General features: G+C 37.3%; 1 protein-coding gene across 1 annotated transcript in view; it reads right to left on the bottom strand.

Moving 5' to 3' along the window:
- The window catches only part of ENTHD1 (ENTH domain containing 1), a 110,785-nt gene extending 87,514 nt beyond the window's left edge, over positions 1-23,271 (bottom strand). The window contains exons 1-2 of the mRNA XM_045554861.1: positions 22,889-23,271; positions 3,012-3,254 (exon numbers count right to left, since the gene is read on the bottom strand). Of these exons, the coding sequence (XP_045410817.1) occupies positions 3,012-3,254; positions 22,889-23,237 (592 nt within the window). The 5' untranslated portion in view covers positions 23,238-23,271. The remainder of the gene's footprint in view (positions 1-3,011; positions 3,255-22,888) is intronic.
- Between the last annotated feature and the right edge of the window lie 304 nt (positions 23,272-23,575).

Below are 23,575 nucleotides of genomic sequence, written 5' to 3'. Positions count from 1 at the left end.
GAAAAGAATTTTAAGGGCTCTAGGATTTTCAGAATGATAAATGAGTATTGGCTTCACCTTAAAGTCACCAGCTACATTAGTCCCTAATAAGAGAGTTAAGCCTGTCCTTTGAAGCCAGGCATTGACTTCTACTTCTCTCGCTATGAAAGTCCCAGATGTCATCTTCTTCCGATAGAAAGGCTATTTTGTCTACATTGAAAAATCTGTTGTTTAGAGTACCTTCATCGATGATCTTAGCTGGACCACTTGCTACAGTTTCTACATCAGCACTTGTTGCTTCACCTTGCACTTTTATGTCATGGAGATGGCTTCTTTCCTTAAACCTCATGAACCAACCTTTGGTAGCTTCAAAATGTTCTTCTGCAGCTTTTTCATCTTTCTCAGGCTTTATGGAATTAAAGAGAGTTAGGGTCTTGCTCTAGATTAGGCTTTGGCTTAAGGGAATGTTGTGGCTGGTTTGATCTTCTATCCGGATCTCTAAAACTTTCTCCGCATCAGCAATAAGGCTGTTTCACTTTCTTATCATTTGTGTGTTCACTGGAATGGCACTTTTAATTTCCTTCAAGAACTCCTTTGAATTCACAACTTGACTGTTTAGCACAAGAGTCCTAGATTTCAGCCTATCTCAGCTTTCAACATGCCTTCCTCACTAAGCTTAATCATTTCTAGTTTTTGTTTTCAAGTGAGAGACATATGACTGAGACATACCACTCCTTCCTTTACTTGAAAACTTAGAGGCTATTGTAGGGTTATTAACTGGCCTAATTTCAATACTGTTGTGGCTCAGGGAATAGGAGAGAAAGAGAGACAAGGGAACAGCCAGTCAGTGGAACAGTGAGAACACACGTAGCAATTAAGTTTGCTCATCTTCTATGGGCATATTTCACAGCACCCTAAAACAAATACAATGGTACCATCAAAGATCACTAATCACAGAATCATAACAATGAAAAAGTTTGAAATATTCAGAGAATTACCAAGATACGACACAGAGACACAAAGTACAAACATTCTGTTAGAAAAATGGCATCAATAAACTTGCTGGATGCAGGGCAGCCACAAACCTTTAATTTGTTTAAAAAAAAAAAGCAATATCTGTGGAGCACAATAAAGTGAAACACAGTAAAATGACATATGTATATACATGGCCTGCTCCCTCACTTCATTCAGGTCTCTGTTTAAATATTTACTTCCTCTAAAAGGCCTTCCTTCCCTCACTTCCTGACCTAACATAAAGCCATGCCTGTTACTCTCTGTCCCCTGATTCTGCTTTCCTTCTCTTTATAGGACTTGTTACTATCTGACATGTTTAAATCTATTTTCTTTATGTGACAGATACACCCTGGTCTCTTTCACTAGAATGTTAGTTACATGATGAAAGGAACTTCATTTTATTCACTGCTGTAGCTCCAAATTTCTGCTGGATGTCCAAATTTTAAATAGTAAATTCAATAATTATGTGTTTATAATGAAAAAGAGAAGTGAGAAGAGAAATGGAAAAAGGAAGAGTAAGAAAGGTAACGCAGAAGTAGCAAAAGAGGTGAAGAAACTCTGGGTGAGTCATAACTGGTTGTTTTGCTCTGTTACTCTGTTTTTAGTGTCAGTTTGAATTCAAGTCTTCCATGAGAAAATTTCAGGATGGGTTGCTGTCACTTTGAAGATTTATTTCAAAAGAAACAGGAACTCTAAAGAAATAAAGTCCACTACTTTTAAAAGCATTTGGGTAGTGTTCACTACTATAATTGCAATGGCCACCTCTTTTAATGTCTTTCTGTCTCCCCAATCCACAAGTATAAACTGAAGGAATATTTGAGGACTCTTGACTAAGAGATGTACTTGAATGAATTTTAGCATGATTAGTTTGTGTTGGTATTACTATTAATATTTTTAAATTTCCATACTTAACTGACATTTGGAATTATCTATTCATATTGAATACCCGAAGCTCTTTTAGGATCTTGCTTAACAATGTCTTAGCTCAGACTGCCATAACAAAGGATCATAGAATGGTGGCTTATATACAACAGAAATTTATTTCCCACAGTTCTGGAGGCTGGAAATCCAAGATTAGGGTGCTAGTACGATTGGTCAGGTTCTGGTGAGAGTTCTCTTCCAGACTACAGACTGCTGAGTTGTTGTATCCTCACATGGCAGAAAGAGGGTGCGATAGCTCTCTGGAGTCCCCTTCGCAAAGGCATGAATAACTTTCATGAGACCCCCACCCTCATGACCTGACCACCTCCCAAAGGCCCTACCTCCAAATACCATCACACTGGGGATTCGATTTCAACATATGAATTTTGGGGTGACACAAAGATTCAGATCATAACAATAGACTTACATGATAAAGCTAGGAGGCAAGCCTCTGAAAATACCAGGCACTATATTACCCCTACTGTGACCTTCACTTAAGGCACAAAGTTTAGTTCCTTTCAAGGGTCAGCTGTGTATATCACATTTCATTAATGTTTTTGCTTCCTCAAATTGTCCATTCCTCATACATAATTTATCAACAGAGTCTGTACTAGAGAAGTTAGAGCAAAATGACATTCTTTTAAGTTTTAGCAAATTTGGCAGAAAAGACAATACCACTTTCCTGCTGATTTCTATTATAATATTATAAATAAATTCCTTTTTTAAAAAAGTTCAGTAGTCCAGATTTAAAGTTTTAGACAAAGGAAAGAGTAAAAAGTATTGCCCCGGAAGAATTTTTAGAGCACCTTTAGGATTTTGAGGCACATTTCAGAAAATTTAATTTCTTGACTTATAGGATCAAATAACACCCATGCACACATACCCAGACACCTAGTCTCAGAAAACAATACTCCCTCACATTCTATTTATGAATAAAATCTTATAACTGAATCACATGTTTGTTCGCTACAGTATGAAGTCCAATACAGTAATTATAGTATTAATAAAAATTTAGTAATAAAACATAATATTTTATGCTTTTTAACTGTTCTTAAATGATATCTATTGCACGTTAGGCCAATGTTCATTATACGCACTTTTATTACGTAGCCTTGCAACCTTAAGAAGCTTATGCTTCTTCTCTGAAGCAGGAACTTCTGGTGTAGGGGCAGAAGCACATGCTGTTGGTGAGTTACCTGTACCAGGTAATTTTTTAGGAAATGTCATAGAGTAGGAGGTACGCCGTCTAGTCCGACATGCCACTTCCCTCTCTTTATATAGCAACTGTTCATCCATCAGCAATGTTATGACTTGCTTAGATTTTTCTCGAATATGATAACCTGAAAAATACATTGAATCTGCTTAGAAAAGAAAATACTAGTTAAGGCTGTAATCACTTTTTATTCTATAGAAAATTAAGAAAAAATAAAAATGTGAGCAGTGAAAAAACCTATAGCAAATAAGGAATTGTCAATAAGTATACTTCTTTTCTTAAAGTTTAAGTAGTAAAATCATTAATGTATGATAAAACCGTATCATACATTGGCATTACATTTTCACTTTAAGCACATTATTGGATTTTCCTTTTAAAAGCAATGCATACTCTGCAATAATCAAACAATCTAGGCATACAAAGAAGAGGAATGAATTATATCTAGATATACTGCCCTAGATGTACGACGACCATGATATATGGCTAAAGATTTAAAATAATATACATAGTATGGTTAAAAGCTGTAAAGCATAAGGGAAAATAAAACACTATATACATACATGGAAGAGAGAAGTAAGTAGAGAAATACATAGATTGCTACAGTTTGAATGGATCCCCTCCAAAATTCAGGTCTTACCAATGTGATAGTATGAAGAGGTGGGGCCTTTAAGAGGTGATTAGGCTATTAGGACTCCTCCTTCGTGAATAGGATAAAGGCCCTGATAAAACAGAACATTAGCCTCCTGCTTGCCTTCCACCTCTGTCATGCAAGGACACAGCATTCCTCCCCTCCAGAGGATGCAGCATCAAGTCCCCATCTTGGGAGCTGAGAGCAACCCTCTCCAGACAACCAAACCTGCTAAGTGCCTTGACCTTGGACACTCCAGTCTCCAGAACTGTGAGAAAATAAATTTCTGTTCTTTATAAATTACCCAGGCTGTGGTATTCTGTTATAGCAGCACAAATGACTGACAGACAGGCAGGCAGGCAGGCAGATTGTATACTCACAACGTTGTTAGTATCTTTGCATTAAAGGTGTACAACTGGGGTGAGACAAGAAAAGGGAGCACAATTGGCTTCTGACATACATCCTCTCAAAAAAACTTGTTGCCATTAATAGAGTGACAGAGCACAAAGACCAGAATTCTAGTGATGGCTCTGCCTTAACCAGCTGTGTGACTTTGAGTCAGTCAGGTGATCTGTCTGGACCTGAGTCTCCTATTTGAAAAGCAGTTCATCTGTTCAGTCTAATTCACAGACACAAGAGTACACTGTACCCTATAGCTCACTCAAATATAAGGTACTAGTATTATTTTCAACCTTCTCCCACAAGAAATGATAAAGGAAATCACCTACCTCTCTGCATCTTGGGACCAGCCTACATAAACATGTTAGGTCTTCCCAAGCCACCTTCCAGAAGTAAACCAAAAAGTCCCTAAAGATCCACTAGTATGTTTATTTTGGCCTCCAGTTATGATGAATAAAGTACTAACATTTCCTAACTATAATTTACTAGCAATAGGAGTAATGAGAAATGGTCAAATTCGGGGTATATTTAGATGACAGGGGCCAACAAACAATGTTCTCTAACTGCCAGTCACTTCATTAGGATTGATATGGACAGTGTCAGAAACCTTTGCTCAAGTTGCCATCTTTTCCAACTTTATTTTATCTAATCTCACTTCTTAGTCATTTCTTTCTTCCAAATTTATTTTATAACTGCTTCAAATCTTATCATTCTAAACAACCTTAACTTTCTATGATTAGTTTGCAGTCCATAATCAAAAAATCCCACAATGTTTTAGGTTACCACTTGGTGTCATGCGGTAAGTCTGCTGTGAATTTTAGCCTTTGGGGACAACATGTCAGACACTATCTTTCTTCTGGAAAATTGACATACCTTGGTTTTGGAGGCATAAAAAACATGTTTTCCCATTCTTAACCTCAGAAACTCATCTCCTTCCATTTTCCTCCTCACTGCCTCTACTCTAGCCACCCCAGTGCCTTATTCTGCAATACTACCATGCTCTTCATCCGCTTAGAGCCATGTACTGGCAGTTGCTTCTGCCAGGAACTCTTTACGTGGCTAAATCCCTGAGATTCATTCAGGTCTCTACTCAGATGTCACCTCAGAGAAGCCTTCCTTCTGCCCACCCTCACTAAAACAGCCCACCCCTATCATTCTTTATTCCCTTAGCCTGCTTTATTTTCCACCTTGGCATTTATCACTACATAATATTACATATTCATTGTTTACTTGTTGTTTGTTTCCTCACCAAGAATATAAACTCCATGAGGGCAGAGAAGTCTAGAAGAGTGATTGGCACATAGTAGATGCTCAATAAATATTTACTGAGTGAATTAGTCAATAAAGGAACAAACTACCAGAAAGTCTGTAATTTTCCCTTGACATAGTGCGAATGGTACGAGATTGGTGAAAAATACTGAGAGCCAATTTACAACTTAGCTGCCTAAAAAGTTGCTTATCCTTAAATAATTTCTTGCAACGCTCCTATAATTAGGTTAGAACTATTATAGAAATTATGGGACAGATGTGGAATACTCTCCTGGGAGTCTGTGTGCATTGGTGCAATTTAAGGGCAGCTGCAATAGTTCTAAGAGACAAGCAGTTACACCAAGCACAAGTCCAGCTGCAATGGTGGAGGACTTCTCCCAGAGCCTCAGGGCCCCTCCTTGAGGTAGCAGTCAGCAGCACTAGCAAGGCCAGGCCACAGCAGTTTACCAAAAACAGGGAAGAAATCACTCAGAAGAAAGCTTCTGGCCACTGCCCTAGCTGCCTCTCTCCCACCCTAGAAATGCTGGGTATTAACCTGGCTGTTCTAAAGCATCAAAGCTAAGAGTGAGAAAAATCCAAGAACTCAATAAACCTGCTTCAAGAAGTGAAATAATAACAAGAGTAATAATAAGATGGCATCTACTGACTTCTAACCAATATGTTTCTTTTCTTCTGAAAAGAAAGGAAGGAGGACATTGTATTAAAATAGAATAGCACTGGAAATAGAATAAACTTAGGCAGCAAAAGGAAGAAATGGAGGCAGGGAGGTAGAAAATAACAGATTCTCTGAAACAAGAACCTATGCCAAAAGATTAATATGCAAAGACATTACATAAAACACATTGAGATGAAGGGGTTGTTAGTTGAATAGCAGGTTAAAATGAAGATAAAGCTATATACTGTTTTGATCAGGAATCTTTTGGTTATAAGTGACAGAAATTCTACTTGAACTGGGTAAAGCAAAAGTCATGGGAAAATCAAGGTTGCAACCAGGTCTCAGGTACAAATGAAACAGAGACTGGAAAACCACAAGAACTCTTTTTCCCTCTCCCATCTTTGCTTTTCTCTGTGTAATGCCTTTGTGTTCCTTTCTGCAGATTGGCTTCTTTTATCTGGGCATGGAGATGGCCACCAACAGCTCCAGTTCACACCTCACACTGCCACCTGAGAAGTCTCCCTCTTCCTTACTTTGAAGTATCAGGAGAATGACTCTGAGTGGCCCACCTTGAAACAGTCACATGCCCATCACTTTGGCCACAGAGTACAACATGACAACTAGCAACCTCCATCAGAACACAGTGGAGTGAGGGTGGGATCCCCATGATAGAAAAACGAACAAGTACAAAGCCAATTTGAAGAGTCCTCCCAAACACAAAGTAAAGGACAAGGAGATCAAATTACTAGAGCAACTTGTAAGAGATCAACATCCAAGGACATTCACTTACACAGTCAGTTAACCATTTCTTGAACACTTCAGTTTCAGGAAATGTACTAAGCAATAGGAGTGCAAGTGAGGAAAAAAAGAGACAAGGTCCCTGCACTTGTGACACTTATACTGTAGTTGGCTGAAATATCCAATAATCATAAACAAGATAATTTCGGATAAAAAATAAATGCTTTAAAGGAAACAAAGAAGGGTGATATATTAAACATTAATTTGGGGTATGGTCATGGAAAGTCTTACTGAGGAGGTAACATAGCTCAGTCTTGAACAACAAGAAAAAGCCAGCCACATAAAGACAGAGCACCAAGCAGTGGAATAACAATTTCACTTCTTCGGGGAGGCCTTCCTCTGACAGTTAGCCACCCCTCCCACCATGCCCTACACATAGACCCAGGCCTCTGACTTGGTCAGGTTCTGCTTTCATACACTCCATAGCACCTTACGCTTGCCTTTTATAGTACTTCCAGTTTATAATTGCCCATTTAATAAATGTCTTTTTCCTCCATTAGTCTATAACATCCATGAAGGCCAGAACAATATTTGTTTAAGAGACACTTAAGAAAAGTTTGTGAAATGAATGAATATGCTGAGGAAAAATTTCCCAAATGTTGGAGAGGAGTCTATTTAAGTTTACAAAGGAACATTATGTAAAGAGATTTGTAAATATGGTAAATTCAAAGATTTGGGGGATTGAGATGCACCACCAGGAAAAACACATATCATAAAATCTTTTTAAAAAACTAGGTATTAGCCTTCAAATAGTTATAAAACATCTTAATACTCCTGTCTCTACTCCTGGCCCATTGCCCTACTAAAATCTATTCTTCTTCTCATATTCCTTTGTCAGTGACTTTTACCTCTATTCTAAGTTAGCAATATAAACATACATTTCCCCAAATTTAGTTATTCACATCTATTGATTACACCTACTAAGTATCTTCCAAATCCACTCTCTCCTCTCCATCTCCCTTGGTTCAGACCTTAATCACTGGTGGCCTGTGGTGTCCTAAATTACTTATCTTTAGTCTCCCTTCCAAGCTACCTTCCTCAGTGCCTCCAGGGGTTGGGGCAGGGGTGGGGAGGGAGGGGAGAAGTATCTAAAATATCTGATTAAGTTGTTTTCAAGTTAAAAAACCTTCAGTCAAGTTGGCACAGTAAGTTCATGCTTCAAAGTATCCCTCTGTTCTGCTCCAAATACACAGCAATAATAGACACTACCAGTCTCAAAAACAAGATAAAAACCTCCATGAAGCAGAAATATAAGAGAAATGAAAAAGCAGTGAACGGGGCTGAAGTCACAGGCTGCTGGGTTCTTAATCTGGCAGCCAGGAGTTCAAGTCCTCAGGTGCTAAGGAACCACAGCTGGTCTCACTCGTTGATGTTAGCCCATCTGTGTTTGTAAGAGAAGGCCAAGGAAAGAAAAGAAAAAGAAAAAAAAACAGCTGCTAACTGCTTCCTAGGCTATAACTTATTCATAGCTGTGGGTCAATGTTTCTATGGGATCTTCTAAAGACTCAATATCCTATAGGATTTAAAAATCTAACAAAGATTTTTAAATAAATGATTGACAGAGTAATACATTACTCATATCTACAAGGATTATGAAATTATAAAACAAAACAAAGATAGGCAGAAATGAAACAAGAACAGATGGATATGAAAAGAACCAATTAAAAAAATCCTAGATAGGAAAACTATAGTCATTGAGATTTAAAAAAAACCCTTAACATCCAAGATAAACTCCGGACTCGAACAGTTGAAGACAGAATTGGTAATTGGAGAACAGTACAATTCTTCCAAAGTACAGCAAAGAAAGGTAATAAAATTTAAAAGGTTAATTACTAGTCATAAAGGACATATTATAGACCTACATATTCACGTAGAAGAAATTTCAAAAGAAAAAATTTAAGGCAGTCACAAAAAAGCAACAGAGACAAGAGCTGAGAATTTTATAGAAAAAACATGAATCCTCACATCAAAGATGATCTCCAAAGACCAAGCAAGATAAATAAAAATAAATCTATACCAGAAACATCATAGAAAAATAGTAGAACATTGAGAATGAAGAAGAAATCTTAAAGGCTACCAGTTCCTTCTTTGAGCTTATAACAGCACACTTGCCATTCAGTCAGCCCATCAGTCAGCAAACATTTATTCCACCCCTCACCACAGCAAGTGATGAAACAGATAAAGATTAAGTAACCTCAGCTCTCCAAACCCAGTGAAGGAGGCTGACATGTGAATCAACAATTATAGCAGTGTGATGGGGCTACAAGGGACATGTAGACAAGGTACTAGGGACAAGCAAAGGAGTGACTGCTTAACTCTACAGGACAGCAGAAAAGTCCTTCCTAGTGAGTATTTGCACTGAGCTTTACCTGAATACAAACATGTGTTCCAGGAAATAAAAATAATAAAAGTAAAAATCTATCAAGGACTAACAGTATTAGCTAACATTGACAGATGACTCACTATGTGCCTAACTCTCAGATATATCTCTAATCCTCACAACAACCCTTAGAGTGAATTATTATGTCCATTTTACAAAACAGAAAAGTAAGATTTAGGGTGATAAAGTAACTTTCCCAAAGTCACAAAGCTAATAAGCTAGAAAGCAGAGATTGGCTCTGTGAAAATAACAAAATATAGACTTTCCTATCTTTGAACTTAGTATATAATTATAAGCTGTTTTATATGATGAGAACCTTAAGAGAGAATAATTCTGTTGACACAGCACTGAAAGGGCTAAACTGGTTGCCCTCCCTTTTAAGTTTACTGTACTCTGTCATCCATGTGAGTACAATAAAGAGCACTATAGGAAGACTAGCCAGTTGCACAAAGGTCACATGTAAGTTTAAACAATTTCATGCTTTGCTTCTTGCTACCATGATTACCAATAACCACATGTGCTGAAAAGAAAGACAAGGCTATCTAAAATATTCAACTATTTTAAATAAAAAATTTTTATTTAAACTCACAATAACATAACTTCTAACTACAAGGCATATGATGATGTAATGCCTGTAACATATGTTTGTTAAAGGAAACTATTTGTTCATCAAAAATATTTGTTACAGGTTGTGTGGGGTGGTTCGCACCTGTAACGCCAGCACTTTGGGAGGCTGAGGTGGGAGGATCGCTTGAGGACAGTTCAAGACCCACCTGAGCAACATAGCAACACCCTGACTCTACAAAAAAGAAACAAATTAGCCGGGTATGGTGGTGTGTACCTGTAGTCCCAGCTATTCAGAGGCTGAAGCAGGAGGACTGCAAAAGCCCAGGAGTTTGAGGCTGCAGTGAGCTATGACCACGCCATTGCACTGCAGCCTGGGCAACAGAGTGAGACTCTGTCTCAAAAAAAAAAAAAAAAAAAAAAAAATTGTTACAGGAAACTACATTTGCTCACTTAAGCTATAAATGAACACAGAAGCCTTGTGTTAATTAATCCACCACCAATGAGCGTACCCACATGGCATTACTTTATTAGTCAACCACCATATATCAGGTAGGTTCTCTGATTAGAGAATTTTGACTAGTTTTGACACTGGCAGGAAAAAAGTTAAGTCTGCTCCACTTTGAAGCTACATTTTTTTCTTATAGTGCTTAACCACTATATCATACTGACTAGGAACTGCCTGCCTCATACTACCCCAAATCCAGTTCCTTCTGTAAAAGTGGTAATATCCCCAAATTTTGGCTATTTGGCTTTATAGCCTTGACATGGTTAATCAACATCTAATTTTTTTTACATTTTTTTAATATTTTCTTTTTCTTGAACTTATTCTTTCCAGGTATCTTGGTTCTATTCAATTCATTATAGCTGCCTTAAAAAGGAAATCTTAGTCATTTCTTTTTCCTCCTACTTGCCCAGGTTCCTTCTTTGTCTAAATCTTTTCATGGACCAAATACCTGGTGTTTTCTCTCCTTCCATGGGAACCTAAACTCAAAAAACCAGCTTCCCTTCCTCTCAAAAGAGATCTTAATAATTTCTAACCTAGTGTAAATGTATTAAATAAATAAATATATTATGTCTCCCAGAGTATTAGCCTTTTGCATTTTAATTTCTATCTCTTAACATGGCTTAAAAGGCAAAATTCTTAGTTCAAGATATTCAAACTTTGGTGAGCAAACTGGTAGGTGATTGGTATGAGCATACTCCTGAGTTTTGGAGGAAACAATGGGAAAGGCAGTCTATACATAAAATCAGTCATGAATTTAAAGTATATAATTCCTAACTTAGGTGACTGATAATAGTGAAAAGCTAAAATGGCAGGAATGTCACCAATGCATGCTACTTCTCTTATGGTAAAATAGCTTAACTTGTTAATAATGTTGAAAATATATTTCTTTAAAATGTACCCCTTTTTTAAAACTATGTGTTTTAAATTGACCTGTGTATGTATATATGAAATAGCCTATTTAAATGAAATTAACTGCAATTTCATAACTTAACCTAATTGAAAATAAAACAGCATATAAACCTATAATGCACACATTTCCTAGAATCTGAATTGGTTTAAAGAATACCATAATTTGTATAAATATATACTTTGATGATATTAAAACGCTTTCACATTTTATTGTATATTTTCTAGACAATTATTAAGTTCATTTAGTAGTTCAGTGAAACGCCAGTTGAGAGACTAGTCTCTCAATTAGGATACATGAGTTCTAATTGTGCTCAGTCATTAATTAGCTGTGCAACCTTACTCAAATAACTTAATCTCTCTGAGCTTTGGCTCTTTGTGTAAGAGAGAGATAATATATACCCTTTTCTCATAAGATGCTTTAAGGATCAAATTAGATAATGTACTGGAAATGCTCTATTATTAAAATCTAGTAATTCTCAACTGGATACCTTAAGAAGGACTTTGACAATGAAAATAAACATGAAAAATAAAATTAAATTTAAAAAATTGGATACCATATGGAAAACAATAAACCCTACCTCTGTCTTACAGTATACACAGAGCTAATTCTAGATAGATCACAGACCTAGTTAAAACTATAAAATGCCTAAAAGAAAACACCAGAGAATATCTTCCTTAGCATCGGCAAGTTTCCCAGACAAGGTACAAAACGCATTAATCATAAAAGAAAAAATGAATAGGACTTCATCAAAATTACAAATTTAAAAAAAATTTTTTTTTTTACTCTATGTTCTCCTACAAATGAATCTTGAGATCTTGTTTGGAGGTTCTAAAAGGGGAGCGCAGCTACTCCTATACCTTGACTGAAGAACAATCCTCCTCTATCAGGAAAGGTCATCCTCTTCGACCAAGCATGCCACTTTGGGAGAGACACACATGAAGAAGTGAAGGAGTAAAAGCAAACCTGCCTAGACAGCCAGATGAGATGAATCAACCCTGGCAAATCAAAGAGGTCACATACTGCAGCCAGATCACTCTCACATGAAAAATGATAAACTTTGCTCATCAAAAGACATTAAAAAACTGAAAAGACAAGCTGCAGACTTTTTTTGGAGAAAATATCTGTAATATATCTATTTTACAAAGATATCCAGAATGTATAAAGAATTCCCACAAAAAGACAATAAAAATATTAAAATAGGCAAAATACTTGAACAGGCAAAAGATGTCCGTATTGCCAAAACTCATATGAAAAGGCACTCAACAACTTTTCAAGGAAATACAAATTAAAACCAAATTGAAACATTATACACCCATCAGAAAGGTTAAACTAAAAAGAATAACATTCCTAAGTGTTGATAAGAATGTGAACAACTCTTATACACTGATGGCAAAATTACTTAAGAAAGCTTTAGTTTCTATTTTTATTTAGTGGCTCATCTGACCCAGAAATTCCACTTCTAAGTATATACCGAAGAGAAATGAATGCATATGGCCTAATAGAATTGAATATATATTGTATAAGAATGCCCATAACAGCTTTATTCATAATAACCAAAAACTATAAACAACCCAAATATCCACCAACTGAAGATGGATAAACCATAAAAGAAACCAGCTTTGTGGTGTATTTATACAATGGAATACAACTCAGCAATAAAAAGAAATGATACTATTGATATATACAACAGAGATGAATCTCAAAAACATTGTTGAAAGAAAGAAGCTAGAAACAAAAGAAAGCAATACTATATGCTTCCATCTATAGGAATTTTAAGAACTGCAACAAATCTATTAATATACAGTTAAAGAAATCAGAAAAGGGGAGGAGGGCAGATTGACCGGAAAGGGTGATGAAGGAACTTAATGGGGTGATGGAAATGTTCTTTGTCCTGATACGGGTGACAGTTACACTCATCAAAATTCATCAAACTGTAGGCTTAAGATTTGTGTATTTTAAAATATGAAAATTATATTTCAATAAAGTACGATTAGCATGAAAACTACTTTTAAAGTTTATAAGAAAGAAATGGAAATTTTTTATTGAAGTAGTCAACTCTGACATTTATTTTTTATCTTTCTAAAAAAAGTCAATTGCTATAAATTTGCTAAAGCTATAATAATATCAAGGTATTAATCATTCATTCATCAAATATGTACTGAGTGATCCTACCCCTAGGCAAGGTACTAAGTAAGTGCTAGGAACACTGTTCCTGCCCTTGAAATATTCACAGTTTTGCAAGGGATGCAGACATGTACATAAATGGACTATGACAGAGGTATATAAACAGTGTGGACATAAAAGAGAGAATATCAGACTACCTGAGAATGTCAAGGAGATTCAGGACTATCAGCTGGGAACCTTGAAACATCTGTGGCAACATGGGGCCCATTCTCATGAGGCTGAGCCTAAACTGTAACAGGCTCTAACCTAACCCAACGAGGCCAACTGTTTCTAGATATTTGCCCAAGACCATCAAATTATCTAGACTTAAGTGAAAGATTTTTTTCAGCCATGAGAGCCACAATAAAGAGAATAAGGTATATATTTCTTAGACCATCTTTGACCTAAATGATTTTGAAAGATACAAAAAAGGATAAACTTGACTTCCAGTCCAAAAATGTAAGAAGCTGGATTCACCATTCCATCCTGACAAGTAAAAAACTGAATCAACAATTCTTCTTAGATCCATCAGAGAGGTGTAGTCATAGAGCAAATCACTGAGCCCCAAACTGGCAAGAGCGACAGGCAAATACAGTACAGAATTGTAGCTGCTGGGACAGAAACCCGCAAGCACAAACCTTCAAGGGAACAAGTGCTGCAGGCTCAGAATGGACAGGTGTGAGAGATAAAAACTCCAGGGGGGTCTCAGCCATCAGGAGCCCCCACACTTTTGTGGGTTTTACCTCAAGGAGCTTGACCAAATTCTCACAGTGAATACTAGAGAAAAATCCCCTTGTGCCTGTGGTAGGGGACAGGGAAAAAGGAACCATTTTGAAATATTTCAAGGCATTCTGTTCTTAAATTCTGCCATCAGAACTAGTTAACCAGAGCCTAACCTGATGGGGTATTATCAAGCCGAACTGATGTGGGAGAAAGGAAATGCCCGACTCCAATCCACTCTAGCCATCCTGCCCCACTGAAAGGGGAGGGGGATGGGACAAGAAAACACTGAGAAGCACATGTGAAGTTCACAGTCCACAGGCACAGGCTCACTAAAACAGTGAACTTGTTCACAGGACTATGGAATGCTTCCCCACCCTCACACCTTACCACCACATTACTAAAGGCCTATTTACTGGCCTTCCTTTCACCTGTACCTCATGACCAGTAATCAAGAAAAAATTACTTTGTCTTTGCTTTGTCAGTTTGAAAAAGAAAGAAAAAGAAAAATTGCAAGATATACTAAAAGGCAAAAATCACAATTTGAAGAGATTGAACAAGCATCAAAACCAGATTCAGATATGACAGGGATGTTGGAATTACCAGATAAAGAATTTAAAACAACTATGATTAAGATGCTAAAGTTTCAGGCCGGGCGCGGTGGCTCATGCCTGTAATCCTAGCACTTGGGAGGCTGAGGCTGGTGGATCGTTTGAGCTCAGGAGTTAGAGACCTGTCTGAGCAAGAGTGAGACCTCGTCTCTACTAAAAATAGAAATAAATTATCTGGCCAACTAAAAATATATAGAAAAAATTAGCCAGGCATGGTGGTGCATGCTGTAGTCCCAGCTACTCGGGAGGCTGAGGCAGGAGGATCGCTTGAGCCCAGGAGTTTGAGGTTGCTGTGAGCAAGGCTGACACCACGGCACTCTAGCGTGGGCAACAGAGCGAGACTCTGTCTCAAAAAAAAAAAAGATGCTAAGGTTTCTAATGGATAAAACATACAACATACAAGAATAGATGGGCAATGTAAGCAGGGAGATGGAAATTCTAAGAACCAAACAGAAATGGTAGAAATAGAAAGCACTGTAACAGAAATAAAGAATGCCTTTGGTGGGCTTGCTGGTAGACACAGCTGAGGAGAGAAATTCTGAGCTTGAGGACAGCTCAGTAGAAACCACGAAAATTGAAAAGCAAAGAGAAAAAAGACCAAAAAACCCAGAATATCCAAGAACTATGGGACAACTACAAAAGGTATAACACATGTATAGTGGGAATAAAAGAAGAATAAAGAGAGAAAGAAACAGAAGAAATATTAGGAACAATAATTAATAATCATGAAGATTTCCCCAAATTAATGCCATACACTAACCACAGATCAAGGAAGCCCTGAGAACACCAACTAGGAGAAATGCAAAAACAAAAATAACAACTCTACATCTAGGCATATCATTTTCTTTTCTTTTCTTTTCTTTTCTTTTGAGACAGAGTCTTGCTCTATTGCTGCCCAGGCTAGAGTGCCACGGCATCATAGCTCACAGCAACCTCCAACTCCTGGGCTCAAGGGATCCTCCTGCCTCAGCATCCCGAGTAGCTGAGACTACAGGCGCACGCCACCACACCCAGCTAATTTTTCTATTTTTAGTAGAGATGGGGTCTTACTCTTGCTCAGGCTGGTCTTGAATTCCTGACCTCAAGGGATCCTCCTACCTCTGCCTCCCAGAGTGCTAGGATTACAAATGTGAGCCACCATGCCTGGCTGGCATATCATTTTCAAACCACAGAAAATCAAAGATAAAGAAAATATACTGAAAGAAGCCAGAGGCAAAATATCATCTTACCTATGATAGAAAAAAGGTAAGAATTGCATTCAACAACTCCTCAGAAACCAAAACAAGTGAAAGAGAAATAAAGACTTTCTTAGACAAGGAAAAATTGAGGGAATTTGTTGCCAGTTACCTGCTTTGCAAAAAATATTAAAAGAAATTCTTTAGAGAAAAGGAAAATGATAAAGGTCAGAAACTTTGATCTGCATTAAGAAAGGAAGAACATCAGAGAAGGTATAAGTGCAGGTAAAATAAAAACTTTTATTTTTCTTATTCTCTATTAATCTAACAGATAATAGTTTGTTCAAAATAATGATAGCAACAATGTATTTGATTAATATTTATGCTTATGTTTATATTTGCTTATGCTTATGTATAAGCAAAATGAATGAATGACAGCAATGATACAAGGGATGGGAAGGAGGAATTAGAATTATTTTGTTATTATAAGGCACCAGCACTACCTATGACATACTATAGTATTACTCATTAAAATTAAAAATTCCTGCTCTGCAAAAGACACTGTGAAGAAAGTGAAAAGACAAGCCACAGACTGGGAGAAAATATCTGCAAAAGGCATATGAGATAAAGGATTGTTATCCAAAATATACACAGAATTCTTAAAACTCAACAATATGAACATATAAAAAACCTGATTTTTAAAATGGGCCTAAAGCCTTAACACAGCATTTCCCAACCTTTAGGCACTGGGGACCGGTTTCAGGGAAGACACTTTTTCCATGGATCGGGAGGGAGGGGGAGGCATGGTTTTAGGATGATTGAAGCGCATTTCATTACTGTGCAGTCAAACCTCACTGCTAATGATAATGTGTATTGCAGCCGCTCCCCAGTGCTACTGCCACTGCCTCAGCTCTACCTCAGATCATCAGGCATTAGATTTTCATAAGGAGCCCTCAACCTAGATCCCTTGCATGCGCAGTTTACTAGGTTTAGCACTCCTATGAGAATCTAATGCCACCACTGATGGGACAGGAGGCGGAGCTCGAGCAGTGATGCAAGCAATGGGGAGCAGCTCGCTCACCCACCACTCACCTGCTGCCATGCAGCCCGGTTCCTAGCAGGCCACAGACCAGTACTAGTCCATGGCCCGCAGGTTGGGGACCACAGCCTTAACAGATGCCTCACCAAAAATATATACAGATGACAAATTGGCATATGAAAAGATGCTCCAGGCCAGGTGGTGGCTCACACCTGTAATCCTAGTACTCAGGGAGGCAGAGGAAAGAGGATCACTTCAGGTAAGGAGTTCGAGACCAGGCTAAGCAAAAGCAAGACCCTGTTCTCTACAAAAAATAGAAAAATTAGCTGAGTGCTGTGGTACTGCCACCTCCCCCATCACCCCCACCCAGATCCATGGAAAAATTGTCTTCCATGAAACCTGTTCCTGGTGCCAAAAAGGTTGGGGACTGCTGCCTTAATATAAACTTTGGAATGTGGGTGATAAATGATGTGTCATCGTATGTTCATCAATTGTAACAAATGAACCACTCTGGTGGGGATGTTGACAATGGTGGAGGCTATGCATGTATAGGGGGAGGGGGAGGGGGAACTCTGTATTCTCCTCTCAATTTTTCTGTGAATCTAAAAATGCTCTAAAAAATAGTCTACTTTTCACAATTTTAAAAAATTTAAAAAGGATAAACTTCTCAGCTCCTGTTCCAGGTCAGTGAACAGAGCTAGTTCAGTTCTCAGGCCCTTCCATTCTGCTATATATGTCACTGGTTAAATACTTGGTCAAGTCTGGAAACATGACACATGTGAACAGGATAGAGTAAAAGAGTGAACAGAATGATCAGGAAGGGGATAATAACATAATTCATTTATTCATTCAACAATATATTGTAGCTATTAAGAACATGGATTCTGGAGCCAAAAAGCTTAGACTGTAATCGTGACTCTGCTATTAACTAGCTGCGTGAACGACTTATTCGATCTCTTTGCACTTTGGTTTCCTCATCAGTAAAATGGGGCCCAAAACATCACCTATCTCAGAGGGCTGTTGTGAAGATTACAGTGCTTATCATAGTTCAGTGCTATAAACTGTTTGCTAATAAAGGGGTCCAAAAAGTCAGCAAATATAAAATAAATGTATTTTAAAACAGTATGTTAGTTACCTTTTCAAATATTATGTCAATGTTTTTCTAGAGTCACTGTTACAGGTAAAGTACCTCTAAATGTGAAACAATGTGTCCAACTGTTGATTTTTAAAAACTACAATAAATATAGAATGTCCCCAAATTCTGGAAACATAGGGAAAATCATGTATTTATTTTTCAGATTCACAACTGGACTTATTGCTTAAATTTAGAGATACATCACCTGAAAAGCTGTCTAGAGATTAAAGATTAAAGAAAATTGTATTGATATTATTTGAAAAAGTAACTCATTATTTAAAAATAAGTTTCTCTTATGTTTCTCAACTTTTCTGATTTGTTTTCTCTACTTTTTTTCTCCTGTAATAATTATTAATCACTGAGCATGTACCACATGTTAGGCATTGTTAAAGATACTGGAGATGGAGCACAGACAAAGCAGCCATAAAATGTCCCTGGCCCTCGTGAAAATTACACTTTAGCAGGAAGAGATAGTACATATTCTATTTTATCAAAGATCTGACATAGTGTGTATCTTATTTGATAGATATGAGAAATGCTACGGAGAAAAAGAAAACAGAAAACGTGGCTAGGACATGTGAGTGCGAAGGGGAGGGTGGGGTTGCTTTTCTAAAACTAAGGGAGACCTAGAAGGACTCCCTGGTAAGACTTGCTGAGAGGGGCTGAAGGCTGCAAGGGAACTATGCAGGTTTCTGGAGAACAGCGCTGCAGGCAAAAGGAACAGCAAGTGTAAAGGCCAAGAAAGCCAAAAAAGTCTTTTTTTTTCTAAAATACCTTCTATTATACTTCTGTCTTATTTTTTGTTTGTTTTTGTCCCTCTTGATAACCTGTATCTAGAGTGGACTCCAGATATCAATTTCTTGGATCACGACAGTTTCTTACATTCAGTTCTCAGTACAGACTTCACACTCTGCCTTCCTCTCTGATTCAACAGAATCATTTTTATGGAACAGTTTTTCTCTTGCTTTTTTATGACTTTCATTTGATAAAAACGTCCTGTCTGTGTGCAGGACATATGGTACATGTCCTAGGAATCTAGTTGAAAAGAGATATATAAAAATAGATAAAATAAAATATACCATAAAAAGCAACACACTGATATAAACAAAAATTATAGCAATTAATCCTGCCCAATGAGGGAAACAGTAGTTGGGGGTACAGAGAAAGAGGATTCTGAGCTAGGATTTGAAGACTGAGTAGTTCAACAGACAGTTAGCAAGGAAAGAATGTTCCAGGAGAAAAGAAACATCTTAAGTACAACCACAAGGATGTGTAAGCAAATATATTAGGGATGATTATTGACACCAATGTGCTAAATTGACTAAGGTAAAAAGAGTAGAAAGGCAGATTGAAAATATGTTCAGGGGCCTGACTTTATCCTGAGAGCCAGTGGTTTCCAAATTTCTTTGACTGTACACCCCACCAGTAACAATTTGTGCATGTATCCATCCCCAGTAGATGCACATTTAAGTAAAAATTAGATTACACCAAGAGATACTTTTCTATATCACATTCATTAGAAAATAAACAAGAAAAGATAAATATGAAATATTCCCAATAGAATCTCTTCATTAATTAATATTTATTAATATTGGATAGAACTGGAGACCATTATCCTAAATGAAGTATCTCAAGAATGGAAAAATGAACACCACATATTCTCACTAATAAGTGGGAGCCAAATTATGGGCACACATGGTCATAAAGTGGTGTAAAGAACATCAGAAACTAAGAAGGGGGAGGCTGAAAGGGGGCGAGGGATAAAAACTTACCTACTGGGTACAAGGTACACTATCCTGGTGACAGGCACACTAAAAGCCCTGACTTCAGTATTATACAGTGGATCTATGTAACAAAAACACTTGCACCCCTTTAATATTTTGAAACAAAAATTTAAAAATATAGTACTAAAGTACTCTGGCCAAAAAAAATTTAAACTTTTATAAATCAAGAAAGTAAAAAGAACCTATAGAATGGGAGAAGATATTTGCAAATCGCCTGATAAGGGTCTTGCATCCAGAATATATAAAGAACTTTTAAAATTCAACAATAAAAAAAAAACCCAGTTAATAATCGGATTTGAATAGACATTTCTCCAAAGACATACAAATTGCCAGGAAGGACATGAAAAGATGCTCAATATCATTAATCTTGAGGGAAATGTAAATCAAAACCACAATGAGATACCACTTCACATCCAGCAGGATAGTCATAATCAACAAAAGAGACAATGAAGTACTGGCAAGGATATGGACAAATTGTAACCCTCTTACATTGCTGGTGATGGAGAGGAATGTAAAACGGCACGGCCACTATAGAAAAGTTTAGCAGTTCCTCAGAAAGCTAAACACTGAATTAGCATATGATCCAATAATTCCACTCCTAAGTACATACCCAAATGAACTGAAAGTCAGGATTTGAACAGATACATGTGCTCCAATGTTCATTGCAGCACTATTTACAATAGCTAGAAGGTAGAAACAACTCAAGAATCTATTAACACACATATAGATCTTTTTAAATGTGGCATGTACATACAATATTATTCAGCCAAAAAACATATAAAGTTCTGATACATCCTATAACATAGATGAACCTTGAGGACATTATGGTAAGTAAAACAAGCCAGATGAAAAGAGTACCGTGTGATTTCACTTACATGAAATAACTAGAACAGGTAAATTTAGAGAGACAAAAATTAGATTATGGGTGGAGTGAGAAAGGGGAGTTACTGTTTAGCGGTTACAGAGTTTCTGTTTTGGGATGATGAAAAAGTTTTGGAAATAGTAACAGATAATGGTGATGGTTGTGCAACATTGTGAATGTAATTAAGGCCACTGAACTGAACACTTAGGCAGGCAAATTTTATCTTACATAAATTTTATTACAATTTTAAAAAATTATGTGAGGCCAGGCATGGCGGCTCATACCTATAATCCTAGCACTTTGAGAGGCTGAGGTGAGACGATCACTTGAGGCTAGGAGTTCAAGACTAGCCTGAGCAACATAGCAAGACCCCATCTCTAAAAAAAAAATTAAAAAACTAGCTGGGCATGATGGTGCACCTGTAGTCCCAGCTACTTGGGAGGCTGAGGCAGGAGGATCACTTGAGCACAAGAGTGTGAGGTTACAGTGAGCTATGATCATACCACTGCACTCTAGCCTGGGCAACAGAGTGAGACCCTGTCTCAAAGGAAAAAAAAATTATAATGTGATATACATAAAACCATATAATTGTACACTTTAAAGGGGTAAATTTTATGGTATGTGAATTATATCTCAATGAAGCTGTTTTAAAAGCGGAGGGGGAGAAATGAGCTCTCAAGGTATGAAAAGACCTGGAGAAATCTCAAAGGCATATTTCTAAGTGAAAGAAACCAGTTTGAAAAAGCTACATACTTTACGATTCCAATTTTATGACACCCAGAAAAGGTAAAACTATGGAGACAGTAAAAAGACCAGCAGTCCAGAGATTTGGGGGAGGGGTAAACAGATGAATAAGTGGAGCACAGGGCATTTTTAGAGCACTGAAATGATTCTGTATGATACCAAATGGTGGAACCATGACAAGCATTTTTCAAAACCCACAGAACTGTACAACACAAAGAATGAATCCTAATGTAAAATATGAACTTTAGTTAATAATAGTTTATCAATATTTGTTCATCAATTCTAACAAATGTACCATGTTAATGTAAGATGTTATTAATAGAAGAACTTGTGTATGGGTGGGGAGAGGTATGGGGAACTCTGTGCTTTCTGCATAATTTTTCTGTAAACCTAAAAATGCCCTAAAAAAAGGTCTATTTTTAAAATGCATATTTAACAGAGACTGTACTAAATTTTATCCTCTTCTCATGATTTGTAAGACTATTCCTTTTAAACACAAATTATAATTTTACAGTAGATGGAGAGGAAGTGCTAATTCTTTTACCATTGTAGAATATCAGGCACTACTGAATCATCTCAGTATTCTACATATCTTTTCCCTACTTCACCTCCTCTTCCACCCCCGAAAAAATTATTTTATGACCTAAATTTTTGTATTCATATAACTATTTCCATCTAGTCTTTGAAGATTCTATCATCTTTGGAAATACTTCCTTAATTTATGACTAAATTCTAGTTTAATTATAATTATGAATTACAGTGACATTATTATGCCAAATTGCCATATCTCCTGTTTTATTCCTTTTATTCATTTTCTAAGAGGTATCATTTTTATCAGGAACCTGTGTTAGTTTTACACAACCTTTTTAAAAAACTACATTGTTCTCTAAGGCAGCAGTCCCCAGCCTTTTTGGCACCAGGTACCGGTTTCATGGAAGACAATTTTTCCACAGAAGGAGTGGGCTGAGGGGGGCAGAGCTCAGGTGGCGATGCAAGCATGGGGAGGGGGGTGGCTGTAAATACAGATGAAGCTTTCCTGGCCCACTCACCTCCTGCTGTGCACCACTCCCAGCCCCATCAAGTTTCATGAAAGATAATTTTTCCACAGACTTGGGGGGAGGGCTCTGCAGCCCAGTCCCTAACAGACTGAGACTAGGGGTTGGGGACTGCAGCTCTGAGGCACTGAAGACTTGACACAGAGGATTAAACTAGATACTATAACTGTCCCAGAAGAAAGATATCTAGTACACTGAAGAACTCGGAAGATAGAGCACCTCTAGTCCATGACATGCTAGAGACTGTCTCTTCCTGGTTTGCAAAAGAAAATTTAAAAAAAAAATACTTCCTAGTTCCTGATTTAAAATGAACCCCCTCCTAATCTTTATTGGCACACTGTATAAACTTCTTTAACTGTTACCTTGGTCTTTTCCAGCTTCATCTATGTGTTGAAAATCCTTTAGTGTTTGAAGGTTACAGAACCCCTCTCTGCAATGCTGAATGACTTTTTTTGATCCATTCTTGATGAGATAATCCATTAGCGTAAGGGACTTATACACATGGCGCCAGTTCTTCCCGTGGTCACTGAGTCTCTGCCATAGCATATTCATAATCTCTGAGAGAGAAATTGTGTTGAAAGTCAAGTCACTGATATCTAACATCAGAGAACTAGAGGGACCCCAAGGGTCGTTAGAAGTTGCTTCCCTGACTTTTATTTCAGCATCTGAGTAATTTTTCACAAAGTTTTTCACTTGCCTCCTGAATGCCATAGGTAAGACAAGTTTGAAGATGAGATGGAGGATAAGAGAAATGGAACAGCAGTTTATGTGATTGGTTTATAAAACTCTTAACAGGTAATTGGTCCCCAGTTCTGCTGCTCCAAAATACAAATGATTAATCTTCATGTTGATAAAGTGTCGATTTTCTGCAAGGAAAGCACAAAAAAAATGTGTAAGTTAAACATTTTTTTTTAACGTCTGTAGAAGACCAAATCAGTCTGAAAATCTAGGTTTAGTTTCTAAGTCAGCCCCTCACTTATATCAGCCATATATAAGTGGTACCATATAAATGTTCCTAGGATGGGTACAGGAAAATCCCTCATAAGAGA

The sequence above is a fragment of the Lemur catta genome, chromosome 6 (genome assembly GCF_020740605.2).
Source record: "Lemur catta isolate mLemCat1 chromosome 6, mLemCat1.pri, whole genome shotgun sequence".
Classification (NCBI taxonomy): domain Eukaryota; kingdom Metazoa; phylum Chordata; class Mammalia; order Primates; family Lemuridae; genus Lemur; species Lemur catta.
Note: the sequence above shows the minus strand (reverse complement) of the source record. Positions and strands in the feature narration are given on the sequence as shown.